This window comes from Cornus florida, unplaced genomic scaffold, assembly GCF_030987335.1.
Source record: "Cornus florida cultivar Cherokee Brave unplaced genomic scaffold, ASM3098733v1 CherokeeBrave_3.0.0_Hap2_Chr06, whole genome shotgun sequence".
In the NCBI taxonomy this organism is placed as follows: Eukaryota; Viridiplantae; Streptophyta; class Magnoliopsida; order Cornales; family Cornaceae; genus Cornus; species Cornus florida.
Genome location: NW_026775576.1, coordinates 26,517,057 through 26,538,087, shown reverse-complemented (window position 1 = coordinate 26,538,087; position 21,031 = coordinate 26,517,057). Strand labels below are relative to the sequence as shown.

Below are 21,031 nucleotides of genomic sequence, written 5' to 3'. Positions count from 1 at the left end.
GGTGTGTTCGACAATATAAAATTGGAGTTTTGAACTTGGAATTGATGAAATTTGAAAAAAAAAATTGGCTCATTTTTCTTGGTTGTTTTTTTAAAAATCCACAAATTACAATTCTAAAACTCCAGAACGCACCCTGAGTTGCTACAGTAATTGTATTAGCAAGATACTAGTCATCTTTAGCAAATGGTCAGCAATAATAAACATACCACGAGTATCAGTTTCCAAATGATCCTAAACTTGGACAGTTGCACCCAAATTCCACATTCCAGCCACCACAATTATTAAGGGATTTGACAAGGGTGTACAATTCTCTTCGCCAAATTTTGCAGTCTACACCAAAGGCAGTTGGAATGTTTCAACCAGAGCCTCCATACTGGAATTATGAGTAAAAATATAAATTTCACAAAATGTCAAGTTTATAAACTGTTCATTTCGGCAATAAATTTCCAGAAACAAACTTTTTCAAGAAATATTCAAACATATCAAAGCATACCTAACATATTACATTTTCCCACTAGATTAATGCTTTAACTATACCACACTTTGCTCCTATTCAATTACATGCTTAAAACTGAATAATCCATCTGGTGTTCACGTGGTTAGTAAATCGTGGACATGCCTAGAGAACTACTGGCCACATCCTTGAGATACAAAATCCTAGCTTGAACAACATCCAACTCTATTCACATTGTCTTTGACATTAATCGTCTCTCCTTTAGATGGAACGGCCGAAGGAGCTCCTTCATCACCAGTCTCAACTGCCTTCTTGCTAACTATACGGTATATATGAGTAAGAGCTTCCATGAAAGCATTTTCCACGTTGGTTGCTTCCAAGGCAGAAGTTTCCATAAAGAAGAGGGACTCCCTTTCAGCTAAAGATTTACCATTCTCCGTAGAAACTGCCACAAGATGTCGGAGATCTGATTTATTGCCAATAAGCATTACTACGATATTGGGGTCTGTGTGGTCCCTTAACTCCTTCAACCACCTTCCAACATTCTCGAACGTAGAATGTCGAGTGACATCATATACAAGTAACGCACCAACAGCTCCTCGGTAGTAAGCACTAGTAATGGCACGATACCTGCCAAACAAAAAATGTTGAATAAAACATACTTCGGCACAAGCAATTTTGCAACAGTAGTATTAATTTCCAAATTGTAGCATGACTGATGTGACTCATTTTCAACTTCCATAGCATTGTCAGATTAATAATCAAGTAAAGCAGAAACATCTCTAGAGTCGAACCCCCTGCCCCAACGCCCACCGCTGAAACAAGCAAGAGATAGGAGTTCAATAAAAAAGTTCTAACATGGCTAGTTTTCATATGCTAAAAAGGGAAATAGACTTGGTATTCCCTAAAGAAATCAAACACAAGAAGAAGAAAAATCACACAATAACAATTTAAACCTAGTGTTCGGGGAATATTATTATGCAATTAAAGCCCACACTCGTCATTGAGCAAAATAAAAATATAGGGATTCATGCCAAATGTGCTCCTCAACTTCTTTAGAAGCTAAAGGATAAACATATCACTTTTCTCTTCAATTTTTAAGTCCTGTAGGGATGACTTGGAGAAGCCCACATCCATTGTTTTGTTAGATCTGTACTAATCGATGGCTCCTTGCCATTTGCAGTAGAAAGATTGTAGAGAGAAAAAAAAAAATCTGTGGCCCAAAAGGAACCTTATGATAAGAATAAAATTAGACTCATGATAAACAGGTTGTCATATTCAATATTGTCAAAATCCATACCTGGTTGAGCACCCATGCTGGCAACTCATTTTCCAAATAGTACAAGAGTAAATCACCAGATACATGTAATGTCTTTAAATGACTCTGACACGTAAACTACATTTATTCAGGATTTACAACAGAGAGATTATAAGCAATGATATTAGCAATTTCACTTTTGGCTGTACAAGGAAGAGAAACCAAGACCAACTCAGAGAACCGTTGTCTCCATTTCAGTTCAATTCCTTTTCATTTTTAATGCTTGTTTTGACCAAACCAAACTCAATTTGTTAAAGACACAAGTGTGCATGCATGTTTGTGTTAGATATTGCAATCACTTCCCCAATCATGCTGATTTTAAAATGGTCATCAAATAAAGAACAGATGCCAATATCATATCAAACTTCACCATCTATCTTATCGTTAAGAATGTCTTACCTATAAAAGAAGAAAGAAAAAAAAATACGTAGTAAAAACTTTGTTAAGAATGTCCAGCCCCTTTCCAACATAGGTTTAGGTCGATTCTGACCCAAACATAGCCCCACAACCAAATTTCAAACCCCATATCCAATCCCAATTCAATGTTATCCTAGACTTGGCCATAATAGAGAGAGAGAGAGGATAGGGAGAACGAAGAAAGAGAGTTTTGGTTTCTATTTTGGAGGATGTTGAACCTTAGGTTGTTGACAAAAGCAACTTCTCATATCTGCCTGAAAAACTTCTATAATCTGTCACAATTATCTCCTTCACAACAAATATCTTAACTGCTCAAATTGAACTACCATTGTGTTGTGAGCTCCTAGTCTCCTATAAAGATATTCTCCAAGCTAAAGAAAATTTAGGGGTGTAATAACTTTATTTCAAGTTAAAAGAAATATCATGTAGATATCTTAGTAAGACATACTTGGAGAAGTAGGACTTCAGCCTGAAGAATGAAAGGATAAATTGAAGGCAACGAGTGCCAAGAAAGTGTAGGTAACATCAGAGAGAAAACGATATCATGCACACTAGCACTGCAAAGGCTAATGCAAACCTTAAGCTAACAAGGATGTTCAGGAATGATCATAACCAAAAAGAATCTATTAGTAAATGATGCTACTGACAAAAGGATACATCATTTGTGCAAAAGAACAAATCAATAAATATTACACATGACCAATAACTACCCCTTGATAGAAACAAATGTCACAGGAATCGCAAACTGGGCCAATAGTTCACCTCAAGAAGCGAAGGAAAAGCTAAATACCAAAAACCAAAAGTAGAACTATAGGCAAAGAATTTCCACAAGAGATAAGAGTGTGTGAGTTGTGCGGTACAGAAGTGATGTGGAAATTTGATCTCAGACAATGGACCTGGAGGGGGGTGAATAGGTCTATTTTATTCCTTGGATTGAGTTTACCATTATTTCCAATACTAAATTAAGCACAACAAATCAATCAACACAAGCAATAAAATTAAAGTAGAGTTAGAGAGATGACACCAGGATTTTTTACGTGGAAAACTCTACGAGGAATAACCACAAAGACTAGCCGTCTCTGGCAAAACAATCCACCATACTTTAATCGCAAACTGGGTCAATAGTTCAAAAGTCAAAAGTAGAACTATAGGCAAGGAACTTCCACCAAGAGATAAGAATGTGTGAGTTGCACATTACGAAAGTGGTGTGGAAGTTTGATCTCAGACAAAGGTCCTAGAGGGGTGAATAGATCTAGTTTACTCTTTGGATTGATTTTACGATTATTTTCAATGTTAACTCAATCACAATAAATCAATCAACACACAAGCAATAAAAATAAAGTACACAGAAAGAGATGACACCAGGATTTTTTACATGGAAAACTCTACTAGGAAAAACCACTAAGACTGACCGTCTCTGGCAAAACAATCCAATATACTAAGAAAGAGTACAATGAGTTCCAGTACCTTCGGAACTAATCTCCACGACTGTATATGATTCCAGAGCCTTCGGACTCACCTGCCATTGATATACCTTTAACTCTCTGTGTCCTCCAATCCCAGTGCCTTCAGAAGCAGCAGCAACATTGATTCACGCTAACGCAATTACCTCACCATGATCCACTTCTCCAAGTGATTGAACTCGCTTTCCTTTCACTCACTAACGCAAAGATGTAAGAAAAAATTTGATGTTCTTATTGTACTATATAATCCGTAAATAGCTCATACTATCATCGATCAAAAGAAGAGCATCACTCTAAAATGCTCACGTGTGTGCTCTCAAAAATATAAAAATATGACTGATTTTTCTCTCAAAAACTCGCTCTAAGCTTTAACACTGGGGTTTCTATTTGAGTACGGTATGCGTACAAGCTAGGAGGGAAGTTTTTATGGGCATAAGTCCTTAAAACTGATGAAAAAGAAGTTTAAAAATATGCTAGGACGTCTCTTGTGTTTGGGTTGAAAGAGGACTCCAAGTTAGATCAGAAAAATTGAAGTTATAAACCTCTTGGGTGTCACAGGTTGGGAAGTACACTACAATTCGTCAGTGTCCAACCAGTTGGGCCAAATCCCAACCAGTTGGTGTGTATTGTGGACATATCCAGAATGGTGTCCAATCGATTGGGAAGCGTTCTGAAATGAGGATTTTGTTAAGTTAATCCAATTTTCAGAATCTCTCTTACCTGTTCTATGTGATGTCTAAATCTGATCCTAAGGAATTGAGGCACTTGTTGTTCAGCTTTGGAGATCGAGATTCAATGTAAACCAAAAATTACAACTCAATTCACAAGTTTTGACACCAAAATTTGCCAACACTAAACATTCTCACAGAATGCCATTCTAAAACCACTATGTAATAAGTCACCCATGAGTAACCCAACTAGCATCAAATAGAAACCCAACAAATACAAGCAAAAAGACTAAACCCCACCTGAATTTCTATAATGTCAAATTACCAAAAATAACCTTGATCTAAATTTATTTCCTTCATGAGATATATTGATATACGTGCATGTGTGTGTATGCGCGCGCACTGACTTTTTACATTAAAAGGTTCCCAAATATGTGTAAGCATCACAAAATTAAGAGAAAATTGTTTCAAATAACCATCATAAAATTACCAAAATTATATTGATGCTAAAAACCCACACCTACATTTTAATAACACCAACAGTCACACTGCTCTTTCCATTTCCAAAGTAGTCAACTTAAGTTCAACACTGTCACATTTATCCCCTTTTTGAAATTTCTAATTGCTCATCATTTTTATTTCAGTTCTATACATTTTCTCTTTCTTTTTTTTTTTTTTTTTTTTTTTTTGATAAGTCTATACATTTTCTCTATTTGAATTTTAAAAAATCAATGCAGACAAAGATGAGATTCCCTAGGCTTACAGACATGCCTTTGGAGAGCACTACTAGCTATAGCCCTACCCAATTGATCAAGAGCAGACCCTTAAGTCAACTAGTGCTGCTTATTTTGCTCGATCAACATCAGACAGGAACGATGAAATCTAAGGTAAAAAATTTATAAAGAAAGAAACATGATGGTGGAGTCATAAAATACAAGCACCTATAAAAAGTAAAAGAACGAGTTTTAGAAAATGGCGAAAAAGTAATAACGAAGATTGATAGAAATACAAAGAACTTAAAAGCTAAGCTAAAAAGATGATAACTAAAGCTAAAAAAAATGCATTAATTAACTTATACAAGAAATTAGGCACTAAAGAGGGTGAAAGGCTATTTACAAGTTAGTGAATTATAGAGAAAGGTTGACTAGAGATATAGATCAAGTTAAGTGTATTAAGAATATAGATCAAACAATATAGTTAAAGATAACTACATATTAGTAAGACGGAAAAATTACTTTCAAAAATCACTAATTGAGCAATGCACTACGAGAACTTATAATAACGAATCTTACATAGGACCTGATAAAACACCTATAGAAGTATGGAGAATTCTGCGACAAGTAGGAATTGAATGTTTAATGAAGTTATTTTTTTAAAAAAAATCTTCTAGAAAAAATAACGCCAAATGAGTGGAGAAGAAGTACTATAGTACCAATTTATAAAATTAAAGGACATATACAAAATTGGGAAAATAATAGAGGAATTTAATTAAGCAGCATAAAAAAATTAATAAAAGAAATACATGATTTTCATAGACTTTGAGAAGGCATTCGATAGAGTTACCTAGTGAAGTAATTTTGTGGGTTCTATAGAGAAAATAACTCCCTAAAGAACATAACTCTTATTAAGGATATGTATAGTGAGAAAAGGACTAGGGTTCGTACTGTGTGTGGAGAGACTAGTGTTTTCTATATACAAGTAGGATTACACCAAGGCTCATTGTTAAGTCCTAGTTTTAGATGAAATAACAAATGACATCCAAGAATAACTTCCCTGGTGCATATTTTTTGCTGATCCCATAGTACTCTTGGATACTTCTAAAGACGACTTAGCAATAAAATTAGAAACGTGAAGAAATGCCTTAAAAATGAAAGGTCTAAAAATTAGCATAGCGAAAACAAAATACATGGCATGTAAGTTAATAATGCAGTAGAGGATGATAATATAATTATCACAATTCAAGGCCAAAAGCTAACTAAAAATACCGACTTTCAGTATGTAGGGTCCATGCTACAATAAGATGGAGAGAGATTACGATTTAATAAGTAGAATTGAAGCAGGACGAACGAAGTGAAGACAATCCAGTGGCGGTTCAAGTGGCAAACAAATACCGCATAAGTTAAAAGGAAGTTTTATAAGACGGTTATTCAACCAACTATATTATATGTAGTGGAATGTTGAGCACTGAAAAAAAAAAAAACGAACAAAGCATTTGTGTAGCTGAAATAATAATATTAAGATCGATGTTCAGAGTGACCAGAAAATATCTTATTTATAATAATCAACATGAGGGGGAAAGCAAAAGTGGTGCCTATTCCCCATTAGCGAAAAATAAGAGAAAGTAGAGCTCGGTGGTATGGTCATATACAACAGAGAGAGGGCTGTAAATGAACCGAGCTATTTGCGATCAGCTTGGGCTCAACTCGACAAGGGCTCGGTTCGTGTTCATTTATTTAATAAATGAACAAAGCTCAAACACAATTTTCAAGCTCAATTATTAAACGAGGCGAACTTGAACAGTCCCAAGCTCGGCTCATTAGTTAACGAGTGCCTTCGAGAACAAGCTCGATAATCTACTCGATTTGAGCTTGAAAATATATAAATTTATATTAATTATATATACTGATAGATGAATTAATTTGGGCCTTAAATCACTTAAGATGGAGCCTAAAACAACCCAGCCCATTCCTCTTGGGGCTTCTTTGATAGTTGTCTCAGAAGAAGAGGAAGATACTGGAAGAGGGTCAGCTTCTATAGTCTCATCTAATTCTTCGGTCGAATTAGAATGGTCGGAAAGGGCATAGACGTGTTCATCGTCAGAAGTATTTTCTTCGTCAGAGGAACTTGAACTCTCATTTATGGGGTAACCGAAATGAGTAAGGAGATTCTCATTTTGCAAAGAGATCTGTCTTATTCGAGTGATGATATGAGCACTTTCGTCAAACGTAAGTTGTGGATTGACGTATAGGGCCTGTAAGCAATTAAGCTGATCTATGATGCTATCATAGTCATCACGGCGATAAGAAGAGGAAGAGGGTACTGAGAAAACTTTAATGTTTTCAACAGTGTCTTCATGGCCGTAAAACAAAGGTTTGACTTTATAACGGCTTGGTTTTTTAACAGACGGTTGGTCTGTAGATGTTGGAGGAGGATCAGAAGGAACCGACGATGGAGGATCGGGTGGATCTGGTGGATATAAATCAGATAATTTAACCTTTTGTAGTTTAGCTAAATCGATCTGCATTTGATTTATTTGGTCCTGAAGGGCTGAATCAGGAGGAGTAGAAAGAGTGAAAATCTGGGTAAGAGTTTCGAGTTTGTCATTCAAGGAGAGTAAGCCTTGTTGGACATCATCAAAAGAGGAAGCCATATGAGTATTGGTTGCCTCTAGGTTATGTTGGAAGTCGATCTTCCAGTCGGTAACCATGTCGCACCAAACCCTAATCTTCTCTTTCTCACACGGACTAACCCTAGACGCCAACGCGATAGAAGATTGCTGCGACCGGCAAGCCCTCGCTGCCTAGGACACATCAAGCCGACAAATCACACTTGCAACCATGAAGCTAGCTCTAAATCGCACCTGCAACTACATGCCTTTCAAGTTCTCTCTCTCTCTCTCTCTCTCTCTCTGTGTTATTTAAAATTTGCATAAATGTTGAACGGGGATTATTTTGGATTGCATGAATCGATGGAGATCTAGCAATGGTTGATGCACGTTATCAAGTTTGTCTCATCTAGTCTCACCTATCGTCTCATCAATGGTTAATGCATGTTATCGAGATCAAACCCACTAAAATACAGCCGAGCCAAGCTCGATCATGGGTAGGCTAGGCTTGATCGAGCTCCAATCAAGTTCAAACACATCTATTTATTTGCTGAACTAAGCCTGAGCACTCCAATACTAGGCACAGCTCGATTACAACCCTGGAGACCCATGGATGTACCCGTAAGAAATAATAGATTAAATTGCATACAAGATGAGAGACAAAAAGGCCGGCCAAAAGTCAAGTGGAATGAAGTAATTAGCAATGATCAATGAAAAGGGAGAACTCATGTGGCTGACCCCATTTATAGGGATAAAGGAGAAGATGATGATAATGACATCAGGAAAGAGTGGAGCCATTTACCGCAAGTGGGGAATCAATTTTCTCTAGTGAAACCAACAAAAAAAAAAAGGACTGAAAGAAAAAAAGACCAAAAGTTGGTCTGCAATGTGATATTGTGTTGGAAATTATCCAAGGAAGAGGACAATTTTCAATTAATAGGTCCCTCTCCAGAGTCCAATTATATTATTATGTCAAGAATTGAACTTTCTAGACTATACATTAACTACTTAGACAGCTCAAAGCAACCACATCAAAGGAGTTGTAGATACTAGAGCAACTCAGTAAAAACTCTAGTATGACAAACAAAAACAAAGTTCGCTGACATAAAATCAAAAAGGAATTTGTTCGCCAAAGCGAATTATGTTGCCTCGATAGAAATTAAAGTGGCATTGACAAACCATGTGCTTTAAATGTCACTATATTGACAAAATGAGCTTTGGCAACTGTTGGAAGATATAAAAAGTGGAGAGATATTAAATATGAAGAACACAAGGAAAGACACACAAAACCCAAAGGGCTACATCACCTTTATTATATTCTCTCTTAATATTGTTTACAATCAACAACTCTATTTATAGGTGAAAAAATACAAGTTATAAATATGGAAAATACATTGATAGAGGATTCCTAAAATCAATATCATAAGTCCCTCCAATCAATATTCTATCATAGGCTAAAATACTCCTATGATATCATAAGTCCCTCCAATCCTCCCCCCCCCCCCCTTCCCTTCTCAAGTTGATACATGGATATCTTATGTCAAGTGTCCAACTTGAAACTAAATACTAAGTTGTCAGGGATTCTCAGACGAGTTGATCAGGAAATCTGAGATGAATTGATCCGAAAATCCGAAACGAGTTGATCTGAAGATCCGAGATGAGTTGATCAGAAGATTCGAGACAAATTGATCTGAAGATCCTATACGAGTAGAGTATTAAGTAGGGTATGATAAACTTGTTCCGATGCCATATTGAAAGATATAAAAATTGAAGAGAGAATTACACACGGAGAACACAAGGAAAGACGCATAAAGCCCAAAGGATTATATCACCGTTATTATATTCTCTCTTAATATTGTTTACAATCAACACCTCTATTTATAGGTGAAATAATACAAGTTATAAATATAGAAAATACATTGATAGAGGATTTCTAAAATCAATACCATAATTCCCTCCAATCAATATTCTACATAGTTGTTAAAGGCTCAAGGCGCACAAAAGCGCAAATGCCTCCTGGAGCCTGAGGCGCAAGGCGAGGGGCGCGCCCGACTGAAGCAAGGCGCACGGAAAAAAAAAAAAAACAAAACTCACCCAATAAAGTATTAAAGATGCAATAGTATATACAAAGATGTAAAAGTCAACTAAATGAATTACTTAAGTTAAATATTCAACATAAAGATGCCAAAACCAATTAAATCAAGTACTTGAGTTCAAAACAGTGAATAATCAAACATATTAACATAAAGATGCGAAAGTCAACTAAGGAGAAGTATAAGATAAAACTAAAACAAACATAAACATCATTTCTTCCTAAGAAGACAACACCAATGAATCTAAATATCATCCTCGTCATCAATAAGCATAACATCATTTTGATCGTCACTAAATGATTCATAATTCTCAGGATCCTCTTCTATCTCATCTGAATCATCCTCATCCTCATCCACAAGTCGAACTGAAGAACTTCTTGCTCCCTTTGTTGGCAACCGTGAACTAGAACTAGATTTTGATCTAGTAGACCGTTGCGGCCTGCTAGCCTCTCCAATACCAGCAAAATTAGCAACATCACCCCATGTCAAGGAATCATCTTCATAGACTAGATCATGTTCTGCATCAGAATCATCCATCCTCCCCGTTAACCACTCGTTGCTCTCATCAATGTCATCGAGTAAAATGGGATCAAGAGTGTCACGCATATTATATCGACGCTTCAATGCTCTATTATATTTGATGAACACTAAATCATTCAAAGTTGTATGAGCGAGCCTATTTCTTTTCTTGTTATGAAGCTGCAATAAATTCAACCTTAACTAGTAAGTATAAAAAATTAAAATTTTAACTTTCAACAATTAAATTACAAACCTAGTTAGTAGATAGTATATACTTACATGCTCAAACACGCTCCAATTTCGTTCACAACCAGAAGAACTGCAAGTAAGGCTTAAAACCTTTATAGCAAACTTTTTGAGAAGTTTTGTTGACTTGCCATAAGCTTCCCACCAATTAACTATTAAAAAAAATTAATAATGATGTTTAGCAACTTTAGCTTCATCTTTCTATCGACTCTATTGTCAAAATAATTTTAACACTTAGCTATACTAACTTAATATACTTTACCACTTTACCTGGTCCTCGTGTATTTCTCTGTCTAATAGCAAAGGGATTACCAAAGAGGCCCTCAGCTTTAGAATATAAGGACAGCTCCTCACTAATTTTGTCTTGGTCTTTGATATCTGGAATTAACCTTGCAATGCATGCATACAAACCCTTTGCAATCTCTTCATCTTCTTCAATTTTCGGATTTGAATAAAAGTATTCTGGGTTCAAATAATAACCTGCTGCATGCAAAGGGCGATGAAGTTGAACATTCCACCTCTTATCAATTATTTCAAAGATATCCTTGTATTTGTCTTCTACTTCCCCAAATGATTTTGCAATGGCTTCTTTAGCCCTATCCATAGCCGCATAAATGTATCCCATGGGAGGCTTTTTCTCGCCATCAACTAATCTCAAAACCGGAATAAGAGGACCGGAAACCTTAAGGCTAAAGACAATGTTGTTCCAAAAGGAAGGCATCAAAACATAAGAAGCAACTCTTTTACCGGCTTCCTCTTTCGCCCATTTACTACGATTCCATTCTTCTGAAGTAAGCATCTTTCTCAAGTTATTCTTTTGCTTGTGAATACTTGATAATGTGATGAAACATGTAGCAAATCGAGTCTTAGCGGGCCTAAGCAACTCCTTTTTATGAGTAAAGTTCCTCATAATGTTCAACAACTTTAGACGCATATAGATATAACTATTCAACTCCACCGCCCTCTGCATTGTTTTGGAGATGGACGGTATTTTCCCAATGTCTTCTAACATCAAGTCTAAGCAATGAGCAGCACATGGTGTCCAATACAAATGTGGGTGTTCTTTCTCTAACATCCTCCCTATTTGAAACCAAACGGAAAAAAGAAAAAATGATATAAATTATATATTAATCAAAAAAGATTTAAATTATATATTTGTAAAGAATATACATACACTTGAAGTTATAAACATTGAACATTCTTACCGGCAGACTTATTGCTTGATTCACTATCTGTGACGACTTGAACGACATTTGCTACTCCAATGCGGTTCACAAATTTATTAAGTCAAACATCTTTGCACCATCCTTTGAAAAAGAAGAAGTATCTATCGATTCAATAAACATGGTTCCCCTTGGACTATTTACTAGGAAATTAAGCAATGTTCTCCCTCTCTTGTCTATCCACCCATCTGCCATTAATGAGCATCCAAATTTTGACCACTCCTCTCTGTGGTCATTCATCAAAGCATTGGTATTATCCAATTCCTTCCTAAGCAAAGGAACTCTCACCTCGTGATAACTAGGTGGTTTCATGCCAGGACCATATTGTCCAATTGCTTCAACAACCTCGGCAAAGCTATCATACTTAACAGCATTGAATGCAATTCCTGCATCATACATCCACCTTGCAAAAGCAACACACGCTCTTCCTCTCAACTCTTTCTTGCATGCATCATTAATGGTTGTCTGTTTTCCCTCCTCCTTTCTTTTTTGTACCACAATTTCCGGTCTGGGAATGAAATATAAATCAATCGGTCCTTTTTGCTTTTGCATCTTTGAGGAATTGACACTAGCACTGCCACTACCTGCACTAGCTACCCTTTTTCCCCGATTGTTAGCTTCCATAACATCATCCTCATCCTCTCCATCAAGGAAATTAATTTCATCACTAGGTAATAAATTCATTTGCTCTTTTTCTTCCTTTTTCTTACTCATGTACTCTTTGATTTCTTCTCTAACGCTAGATGGGCATCTTATGCATGCACTCACATTTCTATACCCTCCAGCTAAGTGTTGCTTAGCCCAATAAATACCTCCTTTTGTAACTTTTGCACAAAAGTTACAAGTGACGGCATTTGTATCTTTCGGATTCTCCAAATGTGAGTAATTCCATGCCGGATCCTTTCTTAAACCATCACTAGGCATCTTTTAAAGTACAAACTACAATCAAATTCAAGATAACAAAACAATAACATGATTAGCATCATGTAATCAGTGTCTACAACAACTCTGACAAAAAAAAAAAAAATTACAGAGCTTCAAAGAATCAAAGGCATATATGGACACTGCATGATAAATTCTATATGAGATTTATCAACTATATGAGATGTAATATATATGCATATATGGACTGCATGATACCATATAGGCATATACCAACTGATATGTATACTACAATTTATTCCAGCAGCACAGAATTGTAAAGTTGTAAACTACAATTTATTCCAGCTCAGAATTGTAAAGTTGTGAACTACAATTTATTCTAGCAGCAGAGAATTGTAAAGTTGTAAACTACAATTTATTCCAGCACAAAATTGTAAAGTTGTAAACTACAATTTATTCCAGCACCTTAAGTTGTAAACTACAATTTATTCCAGCAACTCAGATTATAAAAAAATAAAAAACAAAAATAAAAGAAGAGGTTGAAGAGCAGAAGGCTAGAAGCAAAGAGAGCCGAGAAGAAGAATAGAAAGAAAAAAAAAAAATTTTAAAAAAAGGTCAGAGAGAGCCGAGAAGAAGAAGAATAGGAAAAAAAAATAAGAAAAAAAAATCAGAGAGAGGGTGAGAGCCGAGAGAAGAAGAATAGAGGGCAAAAAAAAAAAAAAAAGAGCTGAAAAAAAAAATAATAAAATAAAAAATAAAAAATAAAAAGAAAAAGAAAAAGAAAGGAAAAATAAAAATAAAAAGAGCCGAGAAGAAAAAAAATAAATAAAGAAGAGCCGAGACTCGACTCAAAGAAAAAAAATAAAATAAAAAAATAAAAAATAAAAAGCAAGACTCTAGACTTCTAGAGTCGAGGAGAGCCGAGAGAAGAGAACTGAAGAAAAGAAGAAGAAAAAAAAAAAAAGAAAAAAGAAAAAAAAAAAAACAGAGGAGAAGAAGAAGCAAGGAGAAGAACTAACAGGCGCTTTGCAGATCCGGGCTTCGCAGACAGCAGATCCGACGAGCTTCCGGCTTGTACTTCTCTCTCTTCTCTGTCCCTTACTCTCTTCTTCCCTTTTCCTTTTGCTTTTTGCTTCCGGCTTTTTTTTTTTTTTTTTGACAACTAATAAAAGCTTAAAGTGACTGTAACATATCTGAATATATCACGTGGGTCTGTCACTCACACTGTCACACAAGTCACAACTCACAAGACTTGCAACCAAAATAATCAAAAAAAAATCAAAAAAAAAAAGTTTTCAAACAGGCGCGCCTGTGCCGCACCTGTAGCCCTGCGCCTAAGCCCCAAAAGCGCACGCCTATTACAAGGCCCTCGCCCTAAGCCTTTCAAGGCGCCAAGGTGGCGCCTCAGGCGCGCCTTCGGCGCCTTTAACAACTATGATATTCTATCATAGGATCACCACTGCTAACACCCCCCCCCCCCTCCTCTCTCGGTAACTGCTCAAACTACACGTGACACTGTTCACCATTTTCAACTTATTTCTAGATTATATCCTCTGGCCTGCGAAGAAACCATTCTAAGCTTCGCTTCTCAGAGTGCAACCAGATTCAATATTCCGGCTGCTAACTGATGTTTGACTTTCCTCTCAACTTTTGTTTTCTCTTTTGACGCCGGAGTCTTCTACTCCGACGTCTATCATTCTGTTTCTTTTCTATTTTGGTTTTGACGGATCATGCTACGTTCGTATCTCAAAGTAGCGACCCTACCATGTCTCAATCTTCACAGGAAGATCCAAAGTTGTTCAATTGATAGAGATGTGGTCCTTAGGGTTGATCGTCAGAGCATTGCAAAACGTGAATCCGTACTGAAATCTTGTCTGGTTGGTCGATTTGATCGTGATGTGGGGTGCATTAAGAGGATCGAGGAGTGGGTGACGATATCTTGGTAGATCTCGTGTGGAGTAAAAGTCTCAACCTTACCTGACGGCCTGTTTTTGTTCCGTCTACCATCGGAGGCCGAAGCTTGCAGAGTTTTGAATGTGGGGAGGAAGAGATGGGGTGAAGCTTCCTTACACATCGACAAGTGGGATTTCGCGGTGGGTTGCTCAGCCGTGGTTGATCGTGACAGGTTACGAAGGGTGGTGTTGTTCGCATTGCCCCTCCATCTCTAGTGTCACAAACTGTTTGTAGCTATCGGTGACCTCTACGGTGGGTTTAGAGGAGTGGAAGTGGATGATCAAGCAAGAGGCGAACGAGTTCTCATTCTTGTTTCCGCCGGAGCTGTGGTGCCAGAGTTTGTTTTTGTTGAAGACCAACGAGTAGCCTTCAAGATCAGGTTAATCGAGGAAACCTCACCTTGCATTCTTCCAAAATCCTATTATGGGTTTGGTGAGGCTTCTCTCCTCCCGTATAATGGAGAATTCAACGGCGGGTGTCATCGGCATTTGCAGACTCTACTGAGTTCTCAAGGAAAACGAAGAGCATTCGCCGACGCGCCAGAAGCAAGTGTGGCTGACAGATTTCCGAGGCGTACGCATAACGCCCATTTTCAATGCTTTTCAAATCCTCGTCTTGATCGCCTTGATGGTATTCAACCACATGGCTTCACGAGGGCCTTTCATACAGCTGAATCAAATGGGCGTAAGTGTGGGCCTCTTTTTTCTGGGTTGAACAATGGGCCTTTAGGTTCTTATGGACCACAAGCTTCACTTAAAAGGAATGTTATGTGGAGGCCCAACAATAAGCTATCCATTTCTTTCCTAAATGATAAGCCCAACCCACATTTGCCCAAGTCCAGCCGTAATAATACTAAGTTACGTATTGGGCCATTTGAAGACTTAAAAAGATTGGTTCATTGGGCCAATAATAAGAAATCAGTTTCTTTTCTTAATACAAAACCCAGTCCAGCCACCAAACCAATTTTTGATCATATACAGGATCGTCTTCCTCATGTTCTCTCTGTGAAATTCTGGAGCTCACCGGAGAAAAGGAGATGGATGAAATTAAGTGAAGATGAGGCTGGTGTGGGAACAGATAAGAAGGGTTTTCGTCATCTACAGTGTTGCGTTGATTCTTCAATCAAGCCCCCTCCAGCTACATCTCGGATAATGGGAAACAGCTCTAGACTTTCAATTCGGGATTCTCACAGAAGCAACCATGTTTATAGATGGTCGAGGAAAGATAAACAGAAATGGACCTCCACTGACCCAGGTATGTCCTTTGTTTCTCATTCTCAGAGCTCCCTTAACGCACCTTCTTCTTCCTCTTCCCTTTCTGGAGAGGTGAGGGGCGATGTTGAGATGCCAATGGAGAAGAGTTGTGTTATGTCTCGTGTGCCGAATTCGGCACCTGCTGAAGAGTTTGGGCTGGTTACAGAGACGACTGCTAGCGAAATTGTCACTTCAGGCCAAGCAGATTCACTCAATTGTGAAGTTCAGGACTCATCAGATGGGGTCTTGGTTCGAGTTGGAAGAGACCTTCACTTTCAGTTGTCTAATGAGTCAACCATGGCTCTGCTCAAAGAACCTCGCCTTTATGTTGCTTTAAAAGGTTTTAATTGTACATCGTCTGTTGGGGAAGAGGAGAAAAAATTGGTTAGTTTCTTGAGCAGTGGATTGGGAGACTGTACTGATTCTGACTCGTTTTCAGAGCCTTTTGATTTTGGAAGGGCTTATAATGAGGAGGTGGCTACTGATTTGGTTTCTATCCAAGAAGTCTGTTCTAACGAGTTTGTACCTTGGATGGAGAATGATTTTTCTGAAGTGATAGAGGAGGAACCTTTGGCAATTGAGAGATCTGGTTGTTCAACAACAAATGTTGATTTGGGTAAGGATTGGATGATTGAAAACATAGGAGCTGCTAGTGAGTTGCTAGGTGTTTCTTCAGAGGGAAACAGTAACCAAACACTTTCCATTCTTCAAGCTATAGTGGAAGGCAGAGAGGTTGCTGTGACTGAAGAGGTAGTGAACCCGAGGCCTTTATCATCCTAGAAAGGGGCACAGGAGATCAAGAATCTGATCTCTGAAGTCAATAATGAAGGAAAGAAGGGGGTGGTGAAGGAGAGGGGAAGGACTAGGAGTCGGAGCACGAAGAAAGGAGGTGGGGAGATTATCTTATCTGGTTCTTAATGAAGCTACGAATTATTTCTTGGAATGTTCGTGGTCTCAACGACCCGAATAAAAAGTGGGTGGTTAAGGTTGCTTTGAGGAAGTGGGGGGCCCATGTTGTTTGTTTGCAAGAAACAAAGTTGGCATCCATTACGGATGGGGTGGTTAGGAGTTTGTAAAGGTTGCTTTGAGGAAGTGGGGGGCCCATGTTGTTTGTTTGAAAGAAACAAAGTTGGCATCCATTACGGATGGGGTGGTTAGGAGTTTGTGGGGAAGAAGGTTTGTAGAATGGGAGGTTTTGAATGCTACAGGTACTTCGGGTGGTATCTTAATTATGTGGGATTGTAGATGGGTGTCACGGTTGGATGTGTGGGTGGGGAGATTCTCAGTGTCTTGCAAGTTCAAGTTGGAAGAGGACAATTTCAGTTAGGTTTTCACTGGGTTCTATGGACCAGTTGTTGATATTGATCGCCTTTTTTCTGTGAGGAGCTTAATCATGCTCAAGAAATGCGGTCTCTTCCTTAGTGCTTGGGTGGGGACTTCAATTCTGTTAGATCCCCATTAGAGAGGTCCACAGGAGGTAGGAGGTCTTCTGAAATGGATCATTTTTCTGATTTCATTGACGAGCATCTTCTTATCGATTTACCTATGGAAGGCGCAGCCTATACATGGTCTAATGGCAGGGACCTAGTCACTTTTTCAAGGCTAGATCGTTTTTTGATTTATGGGGAGTGGGAAGAAAAATTCCCGGATGTCGTTCAAGCAGTTTTAGCTCAGGTCATTTCTGATCATGTTCCTTTGGTTTTAGATCGTGGAGGTTTGAGTTCTCAAAGGTCTCCGTATCGATTTGAGAATATGTGGCTAAGAACGGAGGACTCCAAAGGGAAAGTTCAGTCTTGGTGGGAAGGAGTTGTTGTCATAGGCTCATCTAGCTTCATGTTAACTACAAAGTTGAAGGCTCTCAAATTCGATCTTAAAAAGTAGAATAAAGACGTTTTTGGGAATCTTGAATGGAGGAAGAGTAGAGTCATTGCTAATTTTTATAAGATTGATCGCCTTGAAGAGGCGGGTGGGGATGTGGAGTTCTTGCGTTCTAGGAGAGCTTCTTGCTAGGCAGCTTTTGCAGAGATTGCTAGTATGGAGGAGATATCTTGGCGACAAAAATCTCTGGCTCTTTCGTTAAAAGAGGGAGATCACAACACAAAATTTTTTCACAGACTCGCTTACGCTCATAAAAGAAGTAATCATATAGGACGTATTCGGGTAGAAGGTGTAGAGATGTCGAAGGAGGAAGATGTGCGTAATCGGATTGCTTCTTTTTATCAAAAGCTTTATACTGAACCGCTTGTTTGGAGACCCAAACTTCATGGTCTTCATTTCGAGGCCATTTCCGAGATTGATAGGGAAGGGCTTGAGATTCCTTTTACTGAAGAAGTTCTAAAGGCCTTATATAGTTGTAATGGGGACAAAGCTCCAGGGCCAGATGGGTTCACTATGCGGTTTCTTTTGGAAAGTAGGACAATTGTGAAAAATGATGTCATGGGCACTTTTCAGGAGTTTTATTCTATTGGTGCTTTTGAGAAGTCGCTTAATGCAACTTTCATTGCCCTTATCCCTAAGACGGGAGGTGCTTCTGACATTAAAGACCTTCGTCCTATCAGCTTAGTGGGTTGTATCTACAAGCTTCTGGCTAAGGTCCTTGCTCTTAGGTTGAGGGGAGTGATGGATGGGATTATTTCAGATTCTCAGAATGCTTTTGTTGGAGGACGAAAAATTCTTGATTCAGTTCTTATTATAGGTGAATGTGTGGATTCCAGATTGAGAAGTGGAGTTCCTGGAGTTTTGTGCAAACTTGACATTGAGAAAGCGTATGATCATGTGAATTGGAATTTCCTGCTTTATTTGCTTCAGAGAATAGGGTTTGGAAGTAAATGGACAAAATGGATTGAGACATGCCTTTCGTCAGTCAAATTCTCTGTTCTTGTGAACAGGTCTCCTACTGGTTTCTTTGGGTGCTCTCGGGGTTTAAGACAAGGAGATCCCCTGTCATCTTTCCTCTTTCTTATTGTTATGGAGGGCTTAAGCAGACTTATGCGAAGAGCAAATGATCTTGATCTTATCAAGGGCTTTATGGTGGGAAGAGATTATGTTCATCAGATGGAGGTCTCTCATTTACTTTTTGCAGACGACACCCTTGTTTTTTGTGATGCTAATGTGTCTCAGCTTAGATATTTGAGGTGCATTTTGACCTGCTTTCAGGCTGTCTCTGGTCTAAAAGTTAATGTGGCTAAAAGTGTGCTTGTGCTGATATTTCTTCTTTAGCGGAAGTCCTTGGGTGTAGGGTGAGTTCTTTTCCAATTCAGTATTTGGGCTTGCCTTTAGGGGTTTCCACTAGAACAGTGGGGTGTTGGGACCCTGTGATTGATAGGTAAGAGATTAGCGGGATGGAAAAAGCAATACTTGTCTAAGGGAGGGAAAGTTACGCTTATAAAGAGCACTTAATCGAGCCTTCCTACTTATTTTTTATGTATGTTCCAAATTCCATTCTCTGTTGCTAATAGGATCGAAAAAATTCAAAGGGATTTCCTTTGGGGTGGAAGAGGTGATGAATTTAAGTATCACCTTGTCGATTGGGAACAAGTTTGCAAGCCAATGAAATTTGGTGGTCTTGGTATCAGAAGACTGGTCCCTTTTAACCAAGCTCTTCTGGGTAAATGGCTGTGGAGGTATGGAAGGGTAAGGCATCGCCCGTGGCGACGGCTAGTTTCATGTCGATATGGGGAAGAGAGTGGTGGTTGGTCTACTAGTCCGGTTTCTCTAGTGGGAGGAGTTGGGGCGTGGAAATTCATAAGGAAGGGATGGGATGCTTTTTCTACTCATATCAGATTCAAAGTTCGTGATGGCAGATGTGTACGCTTTTGGGAGGATCTTTGGTGTGGAGACCAACCTTTATCTCGTTTATTTCCCAGGTTATACAGTATTGCAGTTGATAGACTTGCCTACGTAGCCAACTGTTATCAACTTGATAGTAGAGGGATTACGTGGGACGTGCAATTTCGACGCTCTTTTCAGGATCGGGAGGTGGACGAGGTATGTGTTTTCATGGATTTGTTGTATTGACAGGAGGCAGTTGGCAGAGGTAGTGATGTCATGACATGGATTCCCTCTTCCCATGGTCGCTTTGAAGTTCGTTCCTTATTCTTATGTCTTTCTGATTTGGATATTGTTGATTTTCCATGGAAGACTATTTGGCGTTCTATGGCTCCAACTAGAGTGGCATTCTTTGTTTGGACCGCTATTTGAGGTAAGATCCTTACGATTGATAATCTAAGGAAAAGGGGCAATTGTCTTGTTAATTGGTGTTGTTTGTGCAAACAAGATGGTGAGTCAGTTGCTCACATTCTAATACATTGTCCTATAGCGAGGGATTGTTGGAATCTTATCTTTTGTCTGTTTGATATGCATTAGGTTATGCCTCGTTATCCTAAGGATTTGATTTGTATATGGAGAGGATGCCGTGTGAGTAGCGCTGTTCGTGATTATTGGAGAGTTGTACCATATTGTGTTTGGTGGTGCATTTGGAAGGAGAGGAATAGTAGAATGTTCGAAAGGAAAGAATCGTCCACGGCGAGTCTAAAACTTCACATCATACGCTCTTTTTCAGTTATGTGAAGAGGAACTCCTATTCTTCTTCCGAAGATTTAATTATTTTTTTGGATTCTTTGGGATCTTAATCCCTAGTTCCACTTTTGTATAAGGGATGCGTTCCCCTTTTGAACGCCTTTTTTATTTCAATTATTACTTATCAAAAAAAAATATATTCTATCATAGGCTAAAATCACTCATATGACATTCTCCAACAACCTCTCTAACAGAAGTAGGGGCTCTATACCTACCTAACACTTATACCCTGGCATGCTCGTATTTCAGATGCAGAGCACCCAAGAACTTATAGATTCGATTCCTTTCTACCATAGCCCGAAATGCTTTAACATCAGCTACACACACAAGTATGTAGTCCTGGTAGTGATCTAACTCTTCCCATTTACCACATAGGGTGTGATAATATGTAACAAGAATTCGGTCTTTCTACTTGAATCTTGAAATCTCTTGTTGAAACTCTGAAGCAAACAGAAAATGAATCTGGAGATTCTAGAGTAATTCTTGTTGTGCCATGTACCATGGGAAGTTCATTGTTTTTATCTTCAGATTCTCCTCGGTGAGAAGACGTTGCCAAATCAGATTTATTCTTCTTACTCTCAATAGCTGCTAAAAAGATGAACTGATTTTTTTCCTTATTGTGTGGGCATACAGAATAGA

At 38.3% G+C, this 21,031-nt stretch overlaps 2 protein-coding genes across 2 annotated transcripts in view; both read right to left on the bottom strand.

The window, feature by feature from the left end:
• Window positions 1-398: 398 nt before the first annotated feature.
• The window catches only part of LOC132311228 (ras-related protein YPT3), a 28,694-nt gene continuing 8,061 nt past the window's right edge, over window positions 399-21,031 (bottom strand). The window contains exon 2 of the mRNA XM_059809055.1: window positions 399-1,084. Coding sequence (XP_059665038.1) covers window positions 658-1,084 — 427 coding nt within the window. The 3' untranslated portion in view covers window positions 399-657. The remainder of the gene's footprint in view (window positions 1,085-21,031) is intronic.
• On the bottom strand, window positions 9,246-12,350 carry LOC132313786 (uncharacterized). Its single transcript, XM_059812734.1, has 5 exons — window positions 11,871-12,350; window positions 11,709-11,790; window positions 10,774-11,583; window positions 10,537-10,655; window positions 9,246-10,437 (listed from the first exon to the last, which is right to left on the bottom strand). The coding sequence occupies exons 1-5, from the start codon at window positions 12,348-12,350 to the stop codon at window positions 9,982-9,984; spliced, it is 1,947 nt and encodes a 648-aa protein (XP_059668717.1). The 3' UTR covers window positions 9,246-9,981.

Coding starts and splice junctions, on each gene's coding strand:
- LOC132313786 (XM_059812734.1), bottom strand. CDS start 12,350: ATGGAAGCTAACAATCGGGGAAAAAGGGTAGCTAGTGCAGGTAGTGGC. Junction 11,791..11,870: donor GAACATTGCTTAATTTCCTA/GTAAATAGTCCA, acceptor AAAGATGTTTGA/CTTAATAAATTTGTGAACCG. Junction 11,584..11,708: donor ATCAAGCAATAAGTCTGCCG/GTAAGAATGTTC, acceptor GGTTTCAAATAG/GGAGGATGTTAGAGAAAGAA.